Genomic DNA, 20850 nt, shown 5'->3' with positions numbered 1-20850 from the left:
ATTTCACATATGATCATATGTAAGACAGAAGTCTGTGCAGGACTCCAGTAGCACGAGGCCCCATAGCATACAGTTAGAAACTACACAGATGATATAAATATGGAGAATAACACACAACACTTTTTTTAAAATGCATCTGTCATTATATAAAACCAAATCCATATCCCACTGAAGGACATTGAAAAGCTTTGAAAGATGTTACTAGGCTTTAGAAATGGTCCATGCTGAACTTGGGATATTTTTTCTAATCCTTATAAATAATTATTTTGGACCCGCGGGAACGGTGTGAAGCTGAGGCAGGGGAAGTTTAGGCTGGACATCAGGAAGAGGTTCTTCACTGAGAGGGTGGTCGTACACTGGAACAGGCTCCCCTGGGAAGTAGTCACTGCACCAAGCCTGTCTGAATTTAAGAAGCGATTGGACTGTGCACTTAGGCACATGGCCTAAACTTTTGGGCAGACCTGTGCAGTGCCAGGAGTTGGACTTGATGATCCTTATGGGTCCCTTCCAACTCGGGATATTCTATGATTTTCCTATGTTTGGTAAGATTAGCTACAGAGAATTTGTGTTAAGACTCTGTGGACAGGAGTACAGAATTTCAGATAATATTAAGCTGAAAAGGTGGTTTAAAAACGTTTCTGTGATACAAAAGCCTTACATCAAAGAAGCAAATACACCACCACCACCTTCTCTTTTCTCATTTAAGAAATAAATAAGCATACACTGTAAATTCTAATTTTCAGCAAGTATGTAAGCAAATCCAAACTGACCTTGACCTCAGCTTTGCTAATTTTCAAACTCTGACATTTATTCCCTGAGTAGATTGGTTCCCTTCATACCATGTACATAAATACTGCAAACCTTTCCAATGGCTTGAATTAGAGTGTAAGTAAATAGCTGGTTTTAATCTACATAATATTTTGAGAGCAGACGTTCTGCGCTATGACTATTAAGATATACCCAGCAGCCATTTGTATAATACTGAAACCTCTTACATATATTATTAAATGTAATGCTATCAGCCAGGGCTTGTTTTATGCCACAGAAACTTAAATAATAAAATACGGTGTGGATAAAATCTGCAATAATAGAAACTTAAGCAAAATTAATTCAAGTAACAGATAACATCTGGGGGAAAATGTAATGTTATATTGGTAAGTTATGCAAAGCTAATTTTATAATAACTACCACATCTGTGGAACTCATTTATTAGAACACTTTACCAATCTTCTTTCCTGCCGTTATTCTGTTTTAGAAATTTTCCTGTATACTATTCTATTGTCTTTGCTCTGCCTGCATTGGTAAAAACGTAATTTGCTAGCTCTCAACAAAAAGAAGAGCATGTGGGTTTACGTACAGAACAGCATGACGCTTTTTATACTTTACCTGGTTTTATGCAAACTTATACTAGAAAGAATTCTGGGAAAAAATGGTGGCATGTGGCTGGAAATTAAGAGTGATGTTTCAACACTGGCTGCAGCCCTCAGCTGTGACTGCTGGGACTTGATGCAGCTGGGGTGGGAAAGTAAAGGTGATGCCAAATGATGCATCCCACATGATCCTCAGCTGAACGCTGGAGCAGCCTCTAGCCTGCGCTAACTTGTCCGGGTTCAAGGGGCCTTTTGGCACCCCACTGCACCTTGGAATTAGTAAGAAAATTGCATTTATCTTCTGCTCCCTCTGGTCTCTCTCAGAACTTTATCTGCAGCTGACACTGATATGTTCTCTGTATTTATGTCACTGCCTTTATTTATGTTTGAGTTCTCGTGGACCCATTGGATCTCAATGTGCATGAAAATATTGCTAATTAATTTTAAGGCATTATCGTCTTGCCAAACTGTTTCTCATGTTTTGGTAGTTACATTGATTCAAAAGGACACTTTGAGTAATACATCTTTGTCATAGTGAATAATGCTCAGATAATGATAAATCCTCAGGATTTTTTTTTTAAAGTATGATTGTTTTTTTTTAAATGTAGGTCAGTGGAAGTAATTTGCCATAAATTTACTCAGATTTCAGAAACTAGCAACATTTTTTAAAACTAACTGTAACTGTATAAAACTTACTGTGTCTCCTCTGTTTTTAAATAGATTTTACTACGGAGCCATCGGTGCTATTAAACATGGGGTTTTGTTCAAAGGAAATACAAAGACTTAATTGTGTTTTTTTTTAAAGGAAAGTATTGCATCAGAAGGATTCATTTAAATACGTTTGTTGGCTTCAGGCTCTCACCACAATTCATTCGTTCTAATTTTCCCCTGGACTTGTTAAGGAGACGATGTATAGGAAGGAGCAATGCAGAATGGCATTTTTAGGTCACTATATTTTGGCTTTAAAATGTAGTACTGCTCACAAACTTACAAACTTATTACTAAACAAAATATTTTATATTCTACATTGCAGTTTCAGAGACTTTTAAAAAACTTTTGGCTGAATGTTGAGACTGTTACAGCTCATTAAAGAGACTAGTTCTGCTGTAATTTAGTTATTTCTTAATGATCCAAGGGTTATTATTAGACATGGAACAGATGAGTAAAGAATAGCTCTCTTTAAAGGGACGCAGTGAAGTAAAAATATTATTCTAAAACAGAATCTCTGAAAATCTTATCCAAGCTACAAAAATTTATTTGATTAGTTGGGAACTGATTTTAAAACCCCATCTAGTTTTTTTACATTATTTTTTATTAATTTTTTTTAAATTGAAACCAAAGTGAATAAATGGAATAAGGATTTGATCTAAACAAACTATTTCAAATGAATACTTACCTAAATAACTAAAAGCAGCTATTTTAAAGAAGCAGAAACTATTTGTGAATTCTCATCCAACTTAGCAAATATTTTTCAATGAGAAAATACAGGGTGAGAAATCAGAGTAAATTGAAATATTTGCTAAATCAAAAGGACTCTGATTTTAAAAAGCATTAGAATTTGAAAACAAATCTTCTGGTGTAGTTTAGAAACAATAGCATTTAGATCAACATTCTGATGAAAAATAAACCGTCTGACTGTTTCATTTGTCAATATTTAGACACTAGCAGAGGGCTGCAAAATTTGAGTCGCAAGTGTTACTGGAAATGCTTCTTGGTCTCTATAAAACCTGCTTTTTTCCTCACTTAAATTCTGGAAATCTTTCTGTCAGCCTTTTGGGTTCTTATAAACTTGAGGTAATACTATCTACCTTTTTTGGGTAGCTCACATATGACAGGGTATCTTGAAGATAATGACAGAGTCCAAACACAACTTCTGAAATACTTGTAGGACTACAAAAGAGATTTTTAATGCAGTAAAGTAAAATGAATTGGCCTATCTGTTTGTTTTTTGTTTTTTTTGTTTTTTTTTTTTGTCATCACTTCTGCAAATTTACAGAAGCTTTCATGTTTTTCACCATGTTTAATTGTAGCAGGTAAGTGTAAGTAAGCCAAATATCAACCTAGCTGCGCTTTCCAAGGTGTGAGGAAATTTAATTTATGGGAGCTGCAATTACCCTGTTGTGAATTAATGCAGTTGACTTGCACCATCCAAGCAAATCCCTGCTTTTTAATAGCTGACTCAGAACAGGAACATCTGCCTGGTATTCTCAGTGGGCACTTCCTTTTGTAGAGGTCCAAAACATACCATTATTATACCCTGTTCCTTGCTAGTTCAAAAATGACTTTTGTCACCTTATTTGGTATGTCACCGATTTAAAAAAAAAAAAACAAACAAACAAAAAAAACACCCCCCCCTCAAAAAAACACAAAACAAAACAAAAAACCTTGGCCCTTTTGAGAACTCAGGGCAGCCTTCTGCATCACTTGCAACAGAGCCTGAGTGAGGATGAAGTGCTGAATCTCCAGCTAGTGCTGGGGCAAAACCACCATTTCCTGGTCTAAACATTCCTGGAGCAGCAGCTCACATGCCAGCAGGATACCAGTGAAGTTCCCATGATCACAGGAAAAAGAAATGGGAGCAAGTTGGTCTAACAACAAAAATTGATTAATTCTTAAGGTAAAGTCACATCTTTAAATCTTTTTCTTAGGGCCTTATTTTATGCAGTGTAACAACAGTCTTACTCCTGCTCACTCCTGTGATTGAATGCCCCAGAAGTCAACAGGGTCATTTGATCCCAAAATGCAGCAAGATCCCTGTTTAGAAGTGACAAATTTGCATTGCGAAGACAGCATGTTACCTAAGCACTGTGTTTTCTAAACTTAATTATCCGTATGAGTAAGAAGCTGTAGTGTTATGAAATTATGAAAATCATCTGTTCTTTCCAAGTGTTATAAATGGGATCCCTTGAGATGCAACTAGAAATTAAAGCTGATCTATAATCATTTTCAGTATGCTTTCCAGTTCTGAGCACCTGGATAGTAACCAAAAAAAAAAAGTATTGTTTTTGCTGTTAGCTAAGGATTTCAATTCTGTTTAAAAAAGATGCATTAAACCTATGAGCAATAATTAAACCTGAATTACTTTTTTTTTTCTTACATATATACTGCCAGTATGTGATTGAACTTGCCCCACCTGCAGTTAGCCCCTTCCCTCCTTCACTGGAAGAAGGTATGCCTTCAGAGAGCTGTGCATCATTGATAGTATTGCCAATAGCTGCAGAGGTGGAATCTAAGGTATGGAGTTTTGTTCTCTTTTTTTTTCTTTTTTTCCCCTAGCTATTTTTCTATGAGTCTCTTAACTCATTTAGTCCTATTGGTGCCCAGTCACTAATGACGTTTATTTTCTCCAGAATGCATTCACTTCTAACATGAATGCTTGAATGAAGTTGCTTTCATTGCATTAACCAGTCAGCAGAGGAGGATGTTTATTTGAGTCAGCATGTCTGGGCTCTTGCCGCATGCAATTTCATAACCTCAGCATCTGCCTGGCCTGGGCAGTGAAGGTGTGATGCTGATAGTCTGTCAGCAAAAGTTCTCAGATGCTGGCTTTGTGTATTGTGGTGAGGGGTCTGGAGAACAAGTCTTACGAGGAGCGGCTGAGGGAGCTGGGGTTGTTCAGCCTGGAGAAGAGGAGGCTCAGGGGCGACCTTATCGCACTCTACAGATACCTTAAAGGAGGCTGTAGCGAGGTGGGGGTTGGTCTGTTCTCCCACGTGCCTGGTGACAGGACGAGGGGGAATGGGCTGAAGTTGCGCCAGGGGAGGTTTAGGTTGGATGTTAGGAAGAACTTCTTTACTGAAAGGGTTGTTAGGCATTGGAATGGGCTGCCCAGGGAAGTGGTTGAGTCACCATCCCTGGAGGTCTTTAACAGACGTTTAGATGTAGAGCTTAGTGATATGGTTTAGTGGGGGACTTGGTAGTGTTAGGTCAGAGGCTGGACTAGGTGATCTTGGAGGTCTCTTCCAACCTAGGTGATTCTGTGATTCTGTGATTGTTGGGTGTCTTTGGGCTGACACTGTTGGGTCCTGTAGAGAACAAGAGCATGCTCTAACTCACATATTTCTTATTATGGTTGGTTGCTGCTAGGGACCTGATCAAGAAGGTCACCTGGAGGAATCCTGTCCAGAGGCAGAGTCCCTTGAGGCAGGTGCTGTGGCTGCTTTCACTGTTGAAGATCAGAAGTCTGCAGTGGGTGGAATCCCAAATGAAATTATTGGCAACCTTGAGGTACTATTGCTAGAAAGCTATTCGCTAATTCTATGGTTAATTAGCTAGCTCAGCTTTAATGAATATAAACTGTGTTCATGCTAAAGCTGGCAAAAAGCACGTCCATATGCTGTAAGAATGTGAATTAGCCTCTATAAATAGCTCATAGTTTAGTCAGCCTACGTGTGACAAGATAAAAAATATTCAGTAATATAACAACATATATCTTCAGCATTACTATGTGTTAAGAAACATGGGCCAAATCCTGCTCTTAGTGATGTCAGTGGTAAAATTCCTCTTCGGGGGTTCAGGACCAGCTGCTAGGATGAAGCATGAGCAATATGTGCTTAATATAAATTGTTAGACACATCTTTGTTACACATCCTCCAATCCGTATGAGGAATAACACACTCATACCAATTCTAGACCTTGGTTGGTAGGTGCATAAGTGTAGAAGAGCTGCCCTAATGGAACAGATCAGGTTCCAGTGTGTGGTCTGCAGACTCTGAAGAGTCTGTGAGTTATTTCTTCAGGGTTCATGAAAGGTAGTAAGCTATTGTCAGTGGGCTTAAATTTGTAGTAGTGTGATCTGCTTCTCCATAGGGTAGTCTGTAAATTGAAACATGTGGAAAGCCAGCAGAGTAGACCATTGTTATTTTGTAAACTGCTCCCTCAAGCATATGAAATTATTGATAGTAAATCAGCTAGGACTCAGTTCAACAATGGAAATACTATGTGGTCTTCTTTCAGCAATCAGGTGGCATTAAGCACTTTAAACTTTGTGTCATTACAGTTTTTGATCCAGCACATTGGATACGGTTGACTAAGCAGAAGTTTAATATATAGTATTATCTGAAAATAGTGTGATATTGATCAATTGCTTAACATGGATTATGTATGAATGGGAAATATCAATTGAAATAATGATACCATCATTAGATCTACCTACTTGATTTCATATTCCCTTTCAGCATGCCTTTGGCAATGGAAGAGAACCTAGCCTATGTTCTCTTACTCCTTTCCATACCTACAGAACAAAGGAAATGCATGATTTTCACTTGACCTTGATTTCATTAACGTCAGTGCTAAGAGCTTTTCTTCTTTACAAAACCTGCTGAGATGAAAGAAATGCATTTTTTCCTCTTTCAGAACTCTGGTTGTATACCTAGAAAAAAAATCCTTATTGTTTTTGAAAGTTGTTCAACAGTTCATCTTTTTCACCTGATTTTTCAGTTGGGGTAGTCTCACCATTAGATTTTTTAGCTGCTACACAATCAAATTCATGGCATTGTGTTGTTATGAAAGAACTGTGATTTTGCAATCTGCATTTTGTCTACAGTGGACAGCTTTTGCTCTCGTTGGGTCTAGAAAATAACTTTTAGTCTGAAATCACAGTGCTGACGGTCAGTGATTGTAACAGCAGCCAGAGTAAGCATGGTGGCAACTGATTTCCAGTGAATGTAGAATTGGAGGCAGAGAGATTTAAAAATACTGGAGGAGAAAAAGGCATCTGGGGTGGCTAGGAGAGGATTAGCCTGGAGGGTCAGTGTTCCACAGGAAAGCATCTAAGTATACTTATAGTTTATAGGAGTAAAGGTATACGAACATATTTGTTGATACTTGAGGGTGGATTTAATATGATGAAAACAATATCCAAAGACACAAAGTTGAGATAGAAATCCCAGCTTTTTGATGCTGATCAGTTGTATGGAGAACTTTGGAAAAAAAAGTTCTCCATACAACAGATGTTGAGGCTATCCAATGACAGGGAGTTTGCAGGATAGCAGCAGTAGGGATTTCCAGGACTGGCAAAACAAAATGTTCCTAACATGGCGAGTTACTGCAAGTTTTTATGGGCCACATCCATTCACTTTATCAAAATTACATGAAGTCTATTCAGAATGTATCTTAAGTTTTGGGTAAGTTTTGGTGGAGTCTGTGAAGGACCTGTGAGCCCTTTCCAATTGTTTCAACAAAACATCACAATTCTTGGAAGGACTGTGTCATTGCACTCCTTCTGTTCCGCATGTATCTTGGCAGTGGTGTATGCCGACACTGAAAAATACACATAAACTCCCCATAAAACCCCAATATTTGTGGTCTTTGTCCCAGTGATCCCACATTTCTAAATGCTATCAAATTAAGAACTGCTACACTTTATCACTGATGGAGATTTCACTAAAATATGTCAGAACCTTTGTACTTTCCCCCACAAATATTGCATTGCAAATTAAGTGTTCAGTATCTACAACAGTCTGGATTTCCAGAATATGATACACATTCATAATTGTGTTTGTAATTAAGAAAGACAAGCAACATCACAGAAATATGTTTTTTTATTGTTCATTTTCAGTAATGCTTTCTAATTCCAGCCATTTCAATAAAACGTATTACACTAGAGAACAAACATCTGCAGCAAAGGAAAACAGTGGAAACAACCAAATCCCAAAGCAATTTTTCTGATTTGGTGTTTATTGGTAAAGGCTGTCTGAGAATACAGGCAAATTAGCCTATCTCCCAAGACAAGGTTATATGAGAAATGGCTGTCCCAGATCACTTCCCATTCATGGCAGACATACCATACATCGGGATTGCGCACAGTAATACGATAAAGTGTTATCGCGTAAGTACAGGCTGAAACACCGTTATGTCTGCAAAACAGGAAGGTGTGTAGGATAATGTCTGTCTGACTGCACCACACTGTGTCAAAACCACAAAGACAATGTGCAGCCTAAGATAGCTCCAGCATAACCACTTTTTTCTTCTGACTTTCTTTACAGGCAGAGATAAATGAAAAGCTGCAAATGCAAGAATAAGCTTATACTTTGAGAACAGAAAAATTAAAAAGTCCTAAATAACCAGATAAGAAAGGTGATGTTGAATTTTACAGAAACTGGGGGGGGTGGGGAGTGATACACACAGAAGACTGGCTCTCTGCCAGAGTATAATTATTTTTGTATAAAGGAAAATGGTTCACTTAACTTTTACCTAGAAATAGTTCATCCAAGTTCCTCAAATTCACTGTGTTCTGCCAGGGTTGTTGTTTAGTTTAGACTTAAGTGGAAGACTGTAAACAGAAGGATATGTAATACAAGCATGTTGAAGTTCAGTTTATTTCTGAATATAAATCTCAGTTTAAAAAAAAACAAAACACAAAACTCTCTAGTTTTATTATTTCTTTCTTCCAGTTGTGAAAGGCTTAAAAGTTTCTGCTTTTTCAGGATATTTTGCTGGAAGGAGAATACACAGAAAATATAATTTTGAGGCATTGCAGATACAATAAGGAGAGAATTTAATTAACATGTAATTATACACTTTTTTCTATAGTTATTCATTAATAACATGTATGTTATTTCATTTTATTTTTTTTCTAAGCTTTTAAACTAGTTTCATATATTACACTTCTTTATTTCCACCATACTAAAATTGCATAAAAGAAGAGTATGTACTTTTACAGTCTTCCCAGAAAGAATTCCTTTTGATTTCCTTGGATTTTCTTCTGGAATACGTGTAACGTTTCATCTGAAAATGTATTTTCTATTCCTCTCTATGCTAACATCATTCCATATTTTGTCAGACATTATAGAAATGTTGTAAACACAAGAGGAATCTAACTATATAATAATTGACATCAGAACTGGTTTAACGTCTATGTTTCAAAATAGTAAACTGTACTAATTGCTGTGTTACAGAACTCTGTGCCCTAGAAAGCATGTTAAAAACAAGTCATGCTTTCAAGCGTAAGGGCTGGATTGCATGTTTAAGGAAATATTTAAGAAACAGAATATTTTATTTGTTACAATTTTGTATTTGTTTCTCATTAAGTAAAATGTTAGGCTTTGTTTCACTTCACCCACATTTTTATGGTGATAATGAAAAACTTTCGCAAGCCTGACTCATCCAGGCAAAAATGACAATAACCTGAAATAGTTTGCCTAAAAGGTCTTGTTTGTCACTGCCTGCCTTGCATGGGTGTGCTCCCTGGTTGTGCTCAGAGCTGAGAGCACAGCCAGAAGGGGGCATTGCCTGCACGTTGTTCATCAGAAAGAGCTCCCAGAATTAAAAGACAATATTCAGTAGCTGCATTTGAGTGCCAATAGCCTGGAAGTACTCTTTAAAGTACATGTCAGATGTGTGGGCACTGGACTTCTGTAAAGCAGTTGTTGTGATGTTAAGTGGGCAGAATATTTTAGTTGGTCTCACGTGTTGAGAAAAATTCTTCCCGTTACATGATCAGAAGTAAGCTCTATAGCAATTCACTAAAAGTTTTCTTCATTTTTCTATCCAACATGGGCCAACAAGTTAATAAGAGCTTCCTTTCAGCTATAAAAGCTAACTATTCCAATTTGAACGGTGAGGTAACTCATGAGGAATTATTGGTTTATCCTAAAAAAAATCCTTTAAAATTTCTAAGATTCATGGTTATGTTCTGCAATGTTTTATTGCTTTGAAATATGATTTTTTTTGTCATGAAAACTTTCTAAAATCAAAAGGACCTTAATTTTGATACATAAATTAATTTCCCAGAGCATTATGCTAATGTCACAAGTTTCCCTGGTTTTGAACTCAAAGGTGTGAACGTAACTTCTGAAGAGAACTGTCTGTATGGAAGGGGAGGAGTATTTCTTAAAATTTTTGCTGAAAACGTTATTGTCAATTTAGCACTTCAGTCAAATCTGACGACTACAACATTCTTGCTGTATGACAAAGCAGAAAAGGAATAATGATGATTTATGTTAGGACCAATGCTAAACAAAGGCGTTTGCCCATATCTCTTCCTCCCTCTCCCGTATTTTGTAGAACTTCTGGGAAATTTTGAAGTGCTTTGAAGATGAGAAGTTGTATATGAACATCAAGTATTACTGCAATGATTTGTTAGCAGTCGCTCTTAGTACATATGCATAACAGCTGAGGTACTGCAGAAATCCAACGTGGAGTTCAAATCCCACAAACCATACTTACAGCTCTCTTCCTGCTGACTAATAATATTTGTAGCTATCTTCCTGCTGAAATAATGCTACCAATAAAAACAGCCCCAGGGATTTTTTTATTTTTTTTGAAATGGGAGGGGGGATAGTTAAGGAGACTAAGGTGAAGGTGGGAAGATGAACAAAAGGTGGACATGACATCTCTCCAAGCAGTAGGAGTACATGCTCTGACACAGCATATGAACATCAAATTGAAGAATCCTTTCATGTCTTCAGAATGTTAATATGAAATGCAAAACGTCATGCTTTGGATGGATGGGTAGGAACAAAATGTTCAGATGCAATATGGTGCATTAAGAACAGTCTCCAGCCTGTATTCCTGGCTTTTCCGTTGGTTTAAATCAGGCTTGCTGTTTTTAAAGTCTCCCGTGTCATGTTGAGTTACTGCTATAGTTGTCTCTAAAAATAATTATACTGTCATTTCTGGGACCTACAGTTGAGGCTTTTGAGGCTTTGGCATAATAATCTTAGATTTTTTGTTTCACTACTGATGTGACATAGTTCTTTAAAATATACATACTTAACGTAGTTCTTAACGGGTTCCACCCTACAAAGCTTTCAATTTAAATCAGGCAGATGTTGTAGAAAAGAAGAAAGATGTTACATTCTGCCTTGTCTCCCAAACAAGCAAGGATTTTCCAGGGGAAAACGGATAGAAGAAACACTATAGTTTTTCCTGTGTAAGGTATAATATTGATGCTTTTTAGCATCTGCATGGTAAAATCCTGGTCTCCTCTAGGATTTTATAATGAGATAGTGAACAACTAGTAATTATCGTCTAGCAAAAGAAAAGCTTTTCAAGCAGTGCTTTCCTGCATTACACTGACAGAGGATGGAAGTTTAGAAAAGATGGAAAGCAGCACTTTCCTGCATTACATTGACAGAGGATGAAAGTTTATAAAAGATGGAAAACAGCTTTCCTAATAAGAAGCTGGCTAGAAAAGATGGAAAAGGGGCAAAAAGAGAAAAGTTTTTCTTTTTACCTGTTCCATAGTGTTTTGCCATGACCTTTCTTCTCAAGCCTTGCTTCTCTCCTTCTGCACCAATACTTAATTTGAATTTGAAAATTACCACATTGTTTCCTTCCTAAAATTATAACTGACATTCCTAGAAAATTTGCTTTCCCAGAAAAGCACTGTGCGTAGGCTTTGTATTCAGCTTTCCACAAGTGAGAAAAAGACATTTTCTTCAATAATCTACCCTGCCAACATGACCACAAAATGTGTGCAAAGTCAGCATTTGTCCATTTAAATCAGATTTTTAAACACATGATTCAGTTAACCACCAGTACGCGTGTATCCAGGTGTAGGTATTTGTAAGGATTTATTCTGTGAGTAGTGTATTGTTTTCATTGATGGGCTTTGGTTTTCAGTTCATACTAACTGTGTAAAAAGAAACATCTTTGTTTTACGCACACTTGTTGGTTGTGGTGTTTTTTGTTTTGTTTGTTTTTCCAGTAGTATATTTTAAACTTTTCCAGTCCTTATTTCTGCCTTTTCATCCTGTACGGTGCTTGGACTCTCCTGTTAAGGGATTCCTGTGAGATCTGTCTCATTCTGGTGAGATTTACACAAGCCACTGCAGAGAAAGGTGTTCTGATGCTACTTCTCCTGTACAGAGCCTCCCTAGCATAGGCTTGATCCCAGGTTGTAACCCAGAAGTAAGTAGAAGACAGCTGCTCAAAAGAAAGAATACTAATATGGGCTGTACCCTCTCATCCTCAGCTAGCCCCTGTATATGGCAGAGTGTGGATATGACAGATGAACTTCGACATGGGTTACGTGCATATCAAGGCTGGTAAAGAATTCATAACTAATGCATGTAGCTTTCCTGTGGTGTGGAAGGGATGTTTACACTCTTACTAGCACTAGTCAGAGCGATGTGTCATCCTGAAGCAAAAGATACTCTAAGGTAACTGGGCAATTCACCCTCTTTCCTCTCCCTCCTATTCATTTTAGGATGGTGTTATACCTGCCCCTGCCGCAATGTGTGTGGTTCTCCTGTACACTGGTGTAGGGAGGAGTTGTGCCCAAGGTGAGATCACCTCCATTTCTCTGCCACGGTTGACGAGGAGGTGACAGCAGTGACAAAACACTCAGGCTGCGTTGCTTGCCATGAGCAACTCAAAACTCATGCATGTAACGCTTCAACCCATTTTCTTGTGGCACTTCAAGTGTGCAGAGCAAGCTTCAAACTCCAGCAGTTGTGGATTTAGATTACACGTTCGTGCCAAAAAAAAAAAAAGAAAGAAAAAAATTAAAGGATAGTTGCAGTGACTCATGTAATTGAGAGTCCCATTCAGATGCAGAGCATTAAAGAGAACTTTGGAATTAGTAATACTGCAGAAAGAAGAGAATGTAAAATATTTCCCGGACAGAAACAGCCTGGCTTTTTACATAGTAGAATTAGTGGCCCACTGCTTTAAAGCTTTCACTGACAAAGCAAAGACTGCATTAAATATGAAGTTTGTGTTCACACAGAACTCTACACTCTCACTGTTGGCTAGGCATGCCAGTAGTTGTATTTGTTTCACACATTTAAGCAGCTGATTAAAAGAACAAAATAGGGAAAGGTCAGTTGCTGTAAGTGCCCTGGTACGGTGGAATAGGGGGAGTAAGAGGGGAGACCTATGGCCTGACAGAAGGAGGTTGTTCAAAGGCTATGAGGAAGAATGGTCCATAAAAGTTATTTGTCTAAAATGAGGATAGTAGTTCTCCATTCCTGGAGGAAAAGCTGTTGGAATTGTATTGATCTGGGATGCTGATGGGGATGGTGATTCAGGTTGGGAGATTCTGCAAGTGCTTTGAAGAATCTTCTGGATGAGCCAGTTCCTCCAGTGACTGCAAAGAAGGCCTCAGGATTTTGCCTCCCTCCGCTGAGGTTAGTCTCTGTGAATATTTCAAATTTTTAACCGAGCTCTTTTTTAACCCTTCCTGAAGATGTCTCATACAACTTTTTCTTAAAATCTGAATCTTGTCTCTTTTAAACTCCAGCCAACACAATTTCTTGTCTAAACAGTCTGTTTTTATGATTGCATTCATTATAAGTGTAAGAAATGTCATGTCTGGACAGAGCAGGATCCAAATCTCCCAGCATTCTTCCTTTGGCATTGTTTATAAGACATGTTTAGGGAAAAGTGTAGGAACAGGATACCCTTCAGACTGAGGGATCGTTGGCATAGCCTTCTATTGTTCAGTGGTTTAGAAACTTGTGGAGCCCAAGTACGCTCCCAGACCAAACAGTGGTTTGAAATTACGTGATATTTTCTCCATAAATATGCTTAGGCCTTTTTTGAACTCTACCTACCATACTATTCCATAGTAGCAAGTTCCACGCTTTAATTTTGTATTGATTAACGCAAGCCTAAATGGATGTAAGAGGTTTGAGGTTACTTGTCCCAGAGCCTGTCAAGTTCCTTCATTTTATCAGTAGCTTCTTTGTTTTCAGGTAGTACAAGCAGTGAGCCACGAATTTGCTGACTTTTCACGTACACAAGGAGCCCAGATCCAGGTAAAAGAAAGCGTTATGTTGCACTCTGCTAGGCTGAACCTAAATTTCTGCCACTGGTCCTGTTACTTGTCACTTTTTCTTGCGCCATACCTAACTTAATTATAATCTTCCTGAGCAGAGATGTATCATTCAGTTTTTATCCGTCTGTCAACAGACATACACATGGCCCCCCACCTGAACAGAAAAATACTGACAAAGAGGGGAAAAATGACTATGTTTGGTCTGTCAGGCAGACACTGGATATTTTGCTATTGTAATCATCAGAGTAGCAAGCTTCTTTGGAGCATATAAGTCATGAATTACCATGCAGCTCCAAGAGGAAAACTTTGCCCTTTGATTGTTTTCCAAAGAAATGTTCTCAATTTCTTTTCTGCCAAATTCATATTACAGATCATACTAACAAATTTTCCCAAGCCTTATTGACCTCCTCCCTTCTTCACAGTAGTAAAAGAAATTTCACTCATCACTGAGAGATGTTGAAGATTGCTAAATTTTGCTGATTTAGGAACTGAGTGAATGAGACAAGCAGGCAAAAATGTAGATACTGCATTGCAGAATGCAGTTAGCTCCATTAATAAGAAAAATAGAACTTGTGATATTTCTGCTATTTCGCAGTACATTAGTAAATTGCCTGATAACATGTTAAGTAGTGGGTCTGAAGCACTCCCGCACGTCAAAGCCAGAAGTGTGCATACTGTACTGGGGAGTATTGATTTGAGGAGTACTTTTTTTTTTTTATCCCTTCCACCTGTAAATCAGTGCTTGCTTTTGCCAAAGTAAGACAATGTAGCAATGATGCTTAGTACATAGCATTGAACTAGGTCTTTGATTTTGATTGGAGCCGAGTTCTCAATGTTCTCTCCTCCTAAATCGTTTGTAGGCAGCTGGGTGAGCCTGCCAAGCCTTAGTCTGAGTAAGGACTTTTGGTTTGTTTGTATTTCTGAATGAGCAAGGTGAGACAAAGCAAGCTCTTTACTGTACTTCCTTACTATTCACATTTACAGTCATCTGCAATTGCCATGTGACAAATTTGCCACTAATACAATTTTTTTATGGAAGTTTTTATACCAGGTGATTTTTGGATAAAAGCAAGGTTCAGATTTTGTGTTACTTTTGCTCTGAGATCATTTCAGCTTTTTTTTTTTTTTTGAGATGTCACATTTCAGCTTAACAAATTGCCAGTTCATGCAGCTCAGATGCCCCAGAAGTCATTTCCAATGATGTACTGTAAAAGCAGGACTGATACAGATCTCTTGACTACATTTAAAAGACTTACCTTTGGATTACAGGGTTGCAGATGAGACTTTAATTCTGTAGAATTCAGTGGAGAGATGCTCATTTGCCACCAAAGGCTCCTGCTTTTTTTTTTCCCTACTTCATTTTTTTGTGAGTAGTAAGGATGTGGGGTCTGATATGCTGTAGAAGTAGTTGAATAAATTATTCAATTGAATTCAATAACTATCAATGCCAATATTTCTGTGAAATAATTCTCGTGCGGGGCTGCATGATGGTACGTCTTTGTTATATATGACACCTTTGTATATTGTCTCCCAAACATAAATCAGAGGGATCATCTTTTACAACTTTAATCTCCAGGCTTACTCCCTGCTCAGGTGAAATGCTTCTTGATCTCAACAGGCATATTTACCTTGGTGTGACTCAAGTGTAACAGAGGCGTGCTTGGGCTGCTTGAGGCTGTCAGGCTGGGACCAGCAGCAGCCTGGCATTGGTGGGGTGGAGGTAGGCTCAGGAACCAGGAGAACCGGGCTGAGCCCCTGCTCATCTCCACTGCACCACTGCCTGCTCCCCCCGCGGTGTGGGATGGGCACAGATACTTCCACACAATGGAGGAGTCTCGTACCCACTGGTGGTTTTCTGAGTAAATACAGAACTTGGAGAGTGAGTCTGTCAGTCTCAAAGCAGGAATTTAGATCTGTTTGCGATCCTTTGTGCTGTGCTCCTAACAGGTTGAACATGTATGTGTTCTACATTATTGAGAAACATTGTGATTTAGATGGATGCACATTATTCCCCAGCTTTGTGTCAACAATCAAATATGAGCTTTTGGATTTATTAGTTCCCAGTCCTACACCTATCTTAAATCATTATCATATAATAAGAACTCTATATGGTGCACTGTCAATAAAACCTAATATTGAGAAGATTACTGATCATCTAGTACAAATGGAGAGCACTGTAAATGATTTAGAGAATATGTGTCAAACGTTAAAGCTATCTAATACCTTCTAAAGTAAGTTGATAGTCATAAATCTAAGATAAACGAACTGTAAAACCACTTAAGAAGAAATAATACTTGTTTAATCAGGCTTCCAGTGAAAAGACTAGGTAGAAGAGAAATTCACAAGGAATTATTAAATCTTTTCTAATTCAGTACATTTTTGATAGGGAACACAAACCCACATTTGATAAGCGATTTTGATTACCTAAAACTATCATTGTAATAGTGCTAAATTATGACCCCACTGGAAAAAAAAAAAAGGGGGGGGGAAGAAAAGACTAAAGGGCATCTCTTTTATGGCTTATTGAGATCTCATTTTTCCAGATTCAGCACTGTGTATATCAGATGGAGATATAAAGGGTATTCTTTGGAATTACCATGTTGCTGGATCATGGGTGGTGTGTTGGGTTAGTTTCTGTTGGTTTGGCTGTTCCTGTTCACTGATAACAGAGGTGGTACGTTCATTTAATGCTTTCCCCTGGGAGGAACAAGATGTTTATTGGGGAAAGTCTGCTTAAAATGATAGTGGAACAAACTCTGTGTTGTCGCATAGCTGAGTGGTAACTTACATAAGCTTAGTCTGTTGATTTCAGAGTATTTTCTGCACTTGGATCCTGGAGAAAATTGTTTCACTTTCTATTTTTTTCTTCAGATCCATTTGAAAGGTGAGTAAGTGTAGGTAGCGGAAAAAATAGGTTATGATTTTCATTACCAATGTTCTGATACTTTAGTTCTTATGCAGAAAAAAACTCCATTTTCTTCAATAGGTTTTTAAGTCCACTTGTTAATTCTTGTTCATCCTCTTGGCTTTATGATTGCTCAGAGCTCAGCATCACTGCCAGCATTTATTAGACCTTGACACAGAGCTTGTCTTAAAGCAGCTGTAAAAGTATATTTAGCCATGGAGAAATCTTTCCAAAGAGAAGTGTGCTGTGACTCATGTGACTCTGCTGTTGCTCTGTTGACCTGAGCAGACTTACTCATCGTTTACATAGTGGCACATAGTGGCAGACAAGATTAGATTTTGGCTTGATGCCTTTTTTTTTTTCTTTCTTAAAGATAAAATGGATATCCAACTTCTTTTCCCTTATGAAAAATAAGGACACATATGTTGCTTTGATTGGAATTAGTGAATGAAATGCAAATGCATCTGATCCATTTATAACTCATATTGCAAAAATAACCAGGGGATGATATGGATATATGGTTGTGGCCAAACTGTATTACTTACTACCTATTTTATTCTTGCTCCCTCTCAAATGGGAAAACCTACATGTGAGCCATTGCTATGCACTGGCTGTAATCACATCAAGTTGTACAGCAGTGTTTGAAATGGTTGTTTTCATAATAGGGATGCAACCTTGGTAGCAAATTTCCGTTAGCTGTGAATTTTTGAGATACTGAAGTCTAGCTGAAAGAAAGCTTGTTGATTTACTTTCTGCTTTCCCTTCAGCTGGTATAAAGCTAGAGTCATTTTACTAAAATAGCAGCTAAACTGAGCATACGTTAAAGAAATATCATTTCAGAAATCTGTCAGCCTTGAGAACATTTCTCTTCCATTTCCTGAGAATACCAAGGAATAATTGGTTTTGCTACTGTGAGGCAGAGCTGCTGTAGCGTGTATAAGTTGTATGTGTGTTGTATGTGGTGTATTAGTTAGTAGTTTAGTAGTTTAAAAAACAAAAACAACAAACAAACACACATGCACACACACACACACACACAAAAACAAACCAGAAGCAACAGCTGGACTGACTTTTACCTGGTGTTTGGTTGTTACAGGAAGTGCAGCGTCTGGCCTGCCAGCAGAGAGCAGGGAAAAATTCACATGTGATCAAGACTTCCTCTGAGAACTGGAAGCTAAGGCCTTCATAACATGAAGTGGTTTGTGAAAAGGACAATTGCTTGGAAATGATCAAATTTTATTTTGATGTCCGTGCTTTTTAAGATCTGTGTTTTGGGTTGTTTGATATTTAAACACTGAGGGGTCACAGAAAGATGGTGATAACAGGTAACTAGTAGCACATACTATTTTATGGAAGTTAATTTGTCAACAGTCTGGGAGATGTGGATGGCTCAGACTGATTGGAAGTGGAAGGCCACTGGAATTTGATTTGATTTGATTTGCATTGCAGGACCTGAATGGGCAGCTAAATGAGCAAAGAGGACTGGAGGGCGCATCCTTGACTTACGTCAGCTGCAAAAACTCTGTTCAGGGGGCCCTAGCAAGGCTTGCACTGATTGAGGACCTGCCCCCCTCCTCGTCCAAGCTACATATGGGAGACACCCTCATTCCTTACTTATAAGCAGACAAATCACACATGCACACACATTCCTCTGTTATAATTAAATTAAAATCTTACTAATTTGGAGGCATACCTATCAAGTTCTCTTCTAGGAAGAAACTATTATTTCTTCTTTTATTCTTTTCTGCTTGAATCCTAAGCTATCAAGGGCTTTCAAAGAAAAAGGAGTTTTTCTTTAGAAAAAAGACTATTCAAATTATTCATGATTTATATCAAGAAGGGACCTTTCCTCTTTCAACTAGTAAAAAAGGGGGAGTTTGATCTTCCTCAAAATCATTTGAGAACCTTGTAGATTTCTTTCCAGAGCTAAAACTTTCTTACAAAGCTTTGGATATTCAGCAGAATAATGACTATTACATAATTGAAGCTCGATATAATACCATGGGGCTAATAAATGGTCTCCTGGTTCTATAGAAAATGTAACAAATCATAATAGCACTTATTGGGACTAGGCCAGGCACAAATGACAAAGCTGCTTTTGAAAGTGAGTTCTGGCCAGAAATATTCTTGGACCAAGATCATTTTCTTGACTGTCAGGGGTACATTTACTCCCTTTAATTTTCAGACTAGATTTTATGTTGATCCTGAAACACTGAATAAAATCAAGCCCGTCAGTGCTGCTACTGCAGCTGTTACAGATGTAAATGCAAAGAAGGCTATTTAAGACAAGTCTGTTTCCCTGAATATGTTATTTTGAAATTATGCAGATGATACAAAAAATGGCTTGATATGTCCTTATTGTGCCTTTTTAAAGGAAGAAAAGGATGCTACACTATTAAGTGGTTTATTAAAGTTTCCGATCACAGCTCTTTTGCTTAGAAAATAATTGTTCTGTTGTGTGCTGTGAAGCTGCTTGTAAATAACTGGCAAAGGGGTATACTGCTTTGTGTTCTCCATAGAGAAAATATTAAATTCAATTGATTAATCAAAAGGGGCATTCTTTGATGGAAGGAAACCTTTACAAACTTTATTAAAAATATTGAATGAACCATGAGCAAAGTTCATAATCTAAACTTCTGCTCTGCTTTCTCAGGTGTGCTAGCTGCTGTGTAAACCTTCAAAAATTCTCATAAAGCAGGACATGAGATGTATTTAAAAACAAAACAAAACAATACCCAACAACAACAAAACAGAGCAGTGTATTCCAAAACCTCTATCTTGGTTTGTCTCTGCTATACCACTGGGGCTTCACTGTTTTTCCAGGAGTCACTCTATTTCCACTGGAGAGACAGGTATAATAATCAAGCTTTGGACCTCTTTTCAGTGAGTAATGCAGAAGCATACTCATATCATCTGTCTTTTCACGGAGAGCTTTTCCCTTATTCTGAAAGAAGAAACGAGATTGCTGTCATTAAAGACAATCTAGGTATGACCTGCAGGCTGAACAAATGTCCCCTCTCTGTTTCAGGAGGACAGCAATCATGTGGACAAATGCAAGATGGCTGGTGAGAATGAAGACAAGTGAAATGGAAACTCCCAGACCTGAGGGGAAAACAGAGCTCAAACAGGTGAGACTACCATATCTCTGTCATGTAATCAACACTGAAATCATGGGCTGTATGTGAAAGATTACATGGAAAGCCATTGTGCCGTTCAAGGTCAAATGCAAGTGGAAGTTAGCAAGTAAGAGGTTTGTATTTAGCAGCAGGAAAAAGGTATCGGAATGTGTCCAGGTATTTTGATCGGAGGAAAAAAATAGAGGGACAGAATAGCTGAAGATATACAGGTAAAGTGTGAATAAGAGAAACTGAAAACACTGATTGATCATGGCACAGTAACTTGACATCATTTTTGATTAGATCACAAGGTAGAGTAAGTTCAGACTAAGCATTGATACAGCAGAGAGTGAGAGAAAGGTGTCTTCTGTAGCCACAAGGGCTCAAATGTTCAAACTTGCATCAGACCCTGGGCAAGCAGTTATTCCAGGAAGCTATCTAGGACACCCACAACAAAAAATGTGGAGATTTGATGGGTATCCTCTGCCCTCTTTTATTTTTATTTTTATTTTTATTTTTATTTTTATTTTTATTTTTATTTTTATTTTTATTTTTATTTTTATTTTTATTTTTATTTTTATTTTTATTTTTATTTTTATTTTTATTTTTATTTTTATTTTTATTTTTATTTTTATTTTTATTTTTATTTTTATTTTTATTTTTATTTTTATTTTTATTTTATTTTATTTTTATTTTTATTTTTATTTATTTTTATTTTGTGATGCCTTCTTATAT

The 20850-nt window shown here is 37.6% G+C and overlaps 1 protein-coding gene across 14 annotated transcripts in view; it reads left to right on the top strand.

Annotated features, from left to right (window-relative positions):
- Positions 1–20850, top strand: part of CABCOCO1 (ciliary associated calcium binding coiled-coil 1) — a 94309-nt gene that overhangs the window by 45575 nt on the left and 27884 nt on the right. For 8 of the 14 annotated variants that reach the window (XM_067001073.1, XM_067001068.1, XM_067001071.1 and 5 more), the window contains 3 exons: positions 4482–4604; positions 5457–5597; positions 18096–20127. In XM_067001073.1, the coding sequence (XP_066857174.1) occupies positions 4482–4604; positions 5457–5597; positions 18096–18188 (357 nt within the window). In that variant the 3' untranslated portion in view covers positions 18189–20127. Of the gene's footprint in view, positions 1–4481; positions 4605–5456; positions 5598–8356; positions 13445–14011; positions 14075–18095; positions 20128–20850 lie in introns of all 14 variants that reach the window. The other 6 variants (XM_067001075.1, XM_067001076.1, XM_067001074.1 and 3 more) reach the window with 6 other exon arrangements.

Source organism: Anser cygnoides, chromosome 7 (assembly GCF_040182565.1).
Source record: "Anser cygnoides isolate HZ-2024a breed goose chromosome 7, Taihu_goose_T2T_genome, whole genome shotgun sequence".
Lineage (NCBI taxonomy): Eukaryota > Metazoa > Chordata > Aves > Anseriformes > Anatidae > Anser > Anser cygnoides.
Note: the sequence above shows the minus strand (reverse complement) of the source record. Positions and strands in the feature narration are given on the sequence as shown.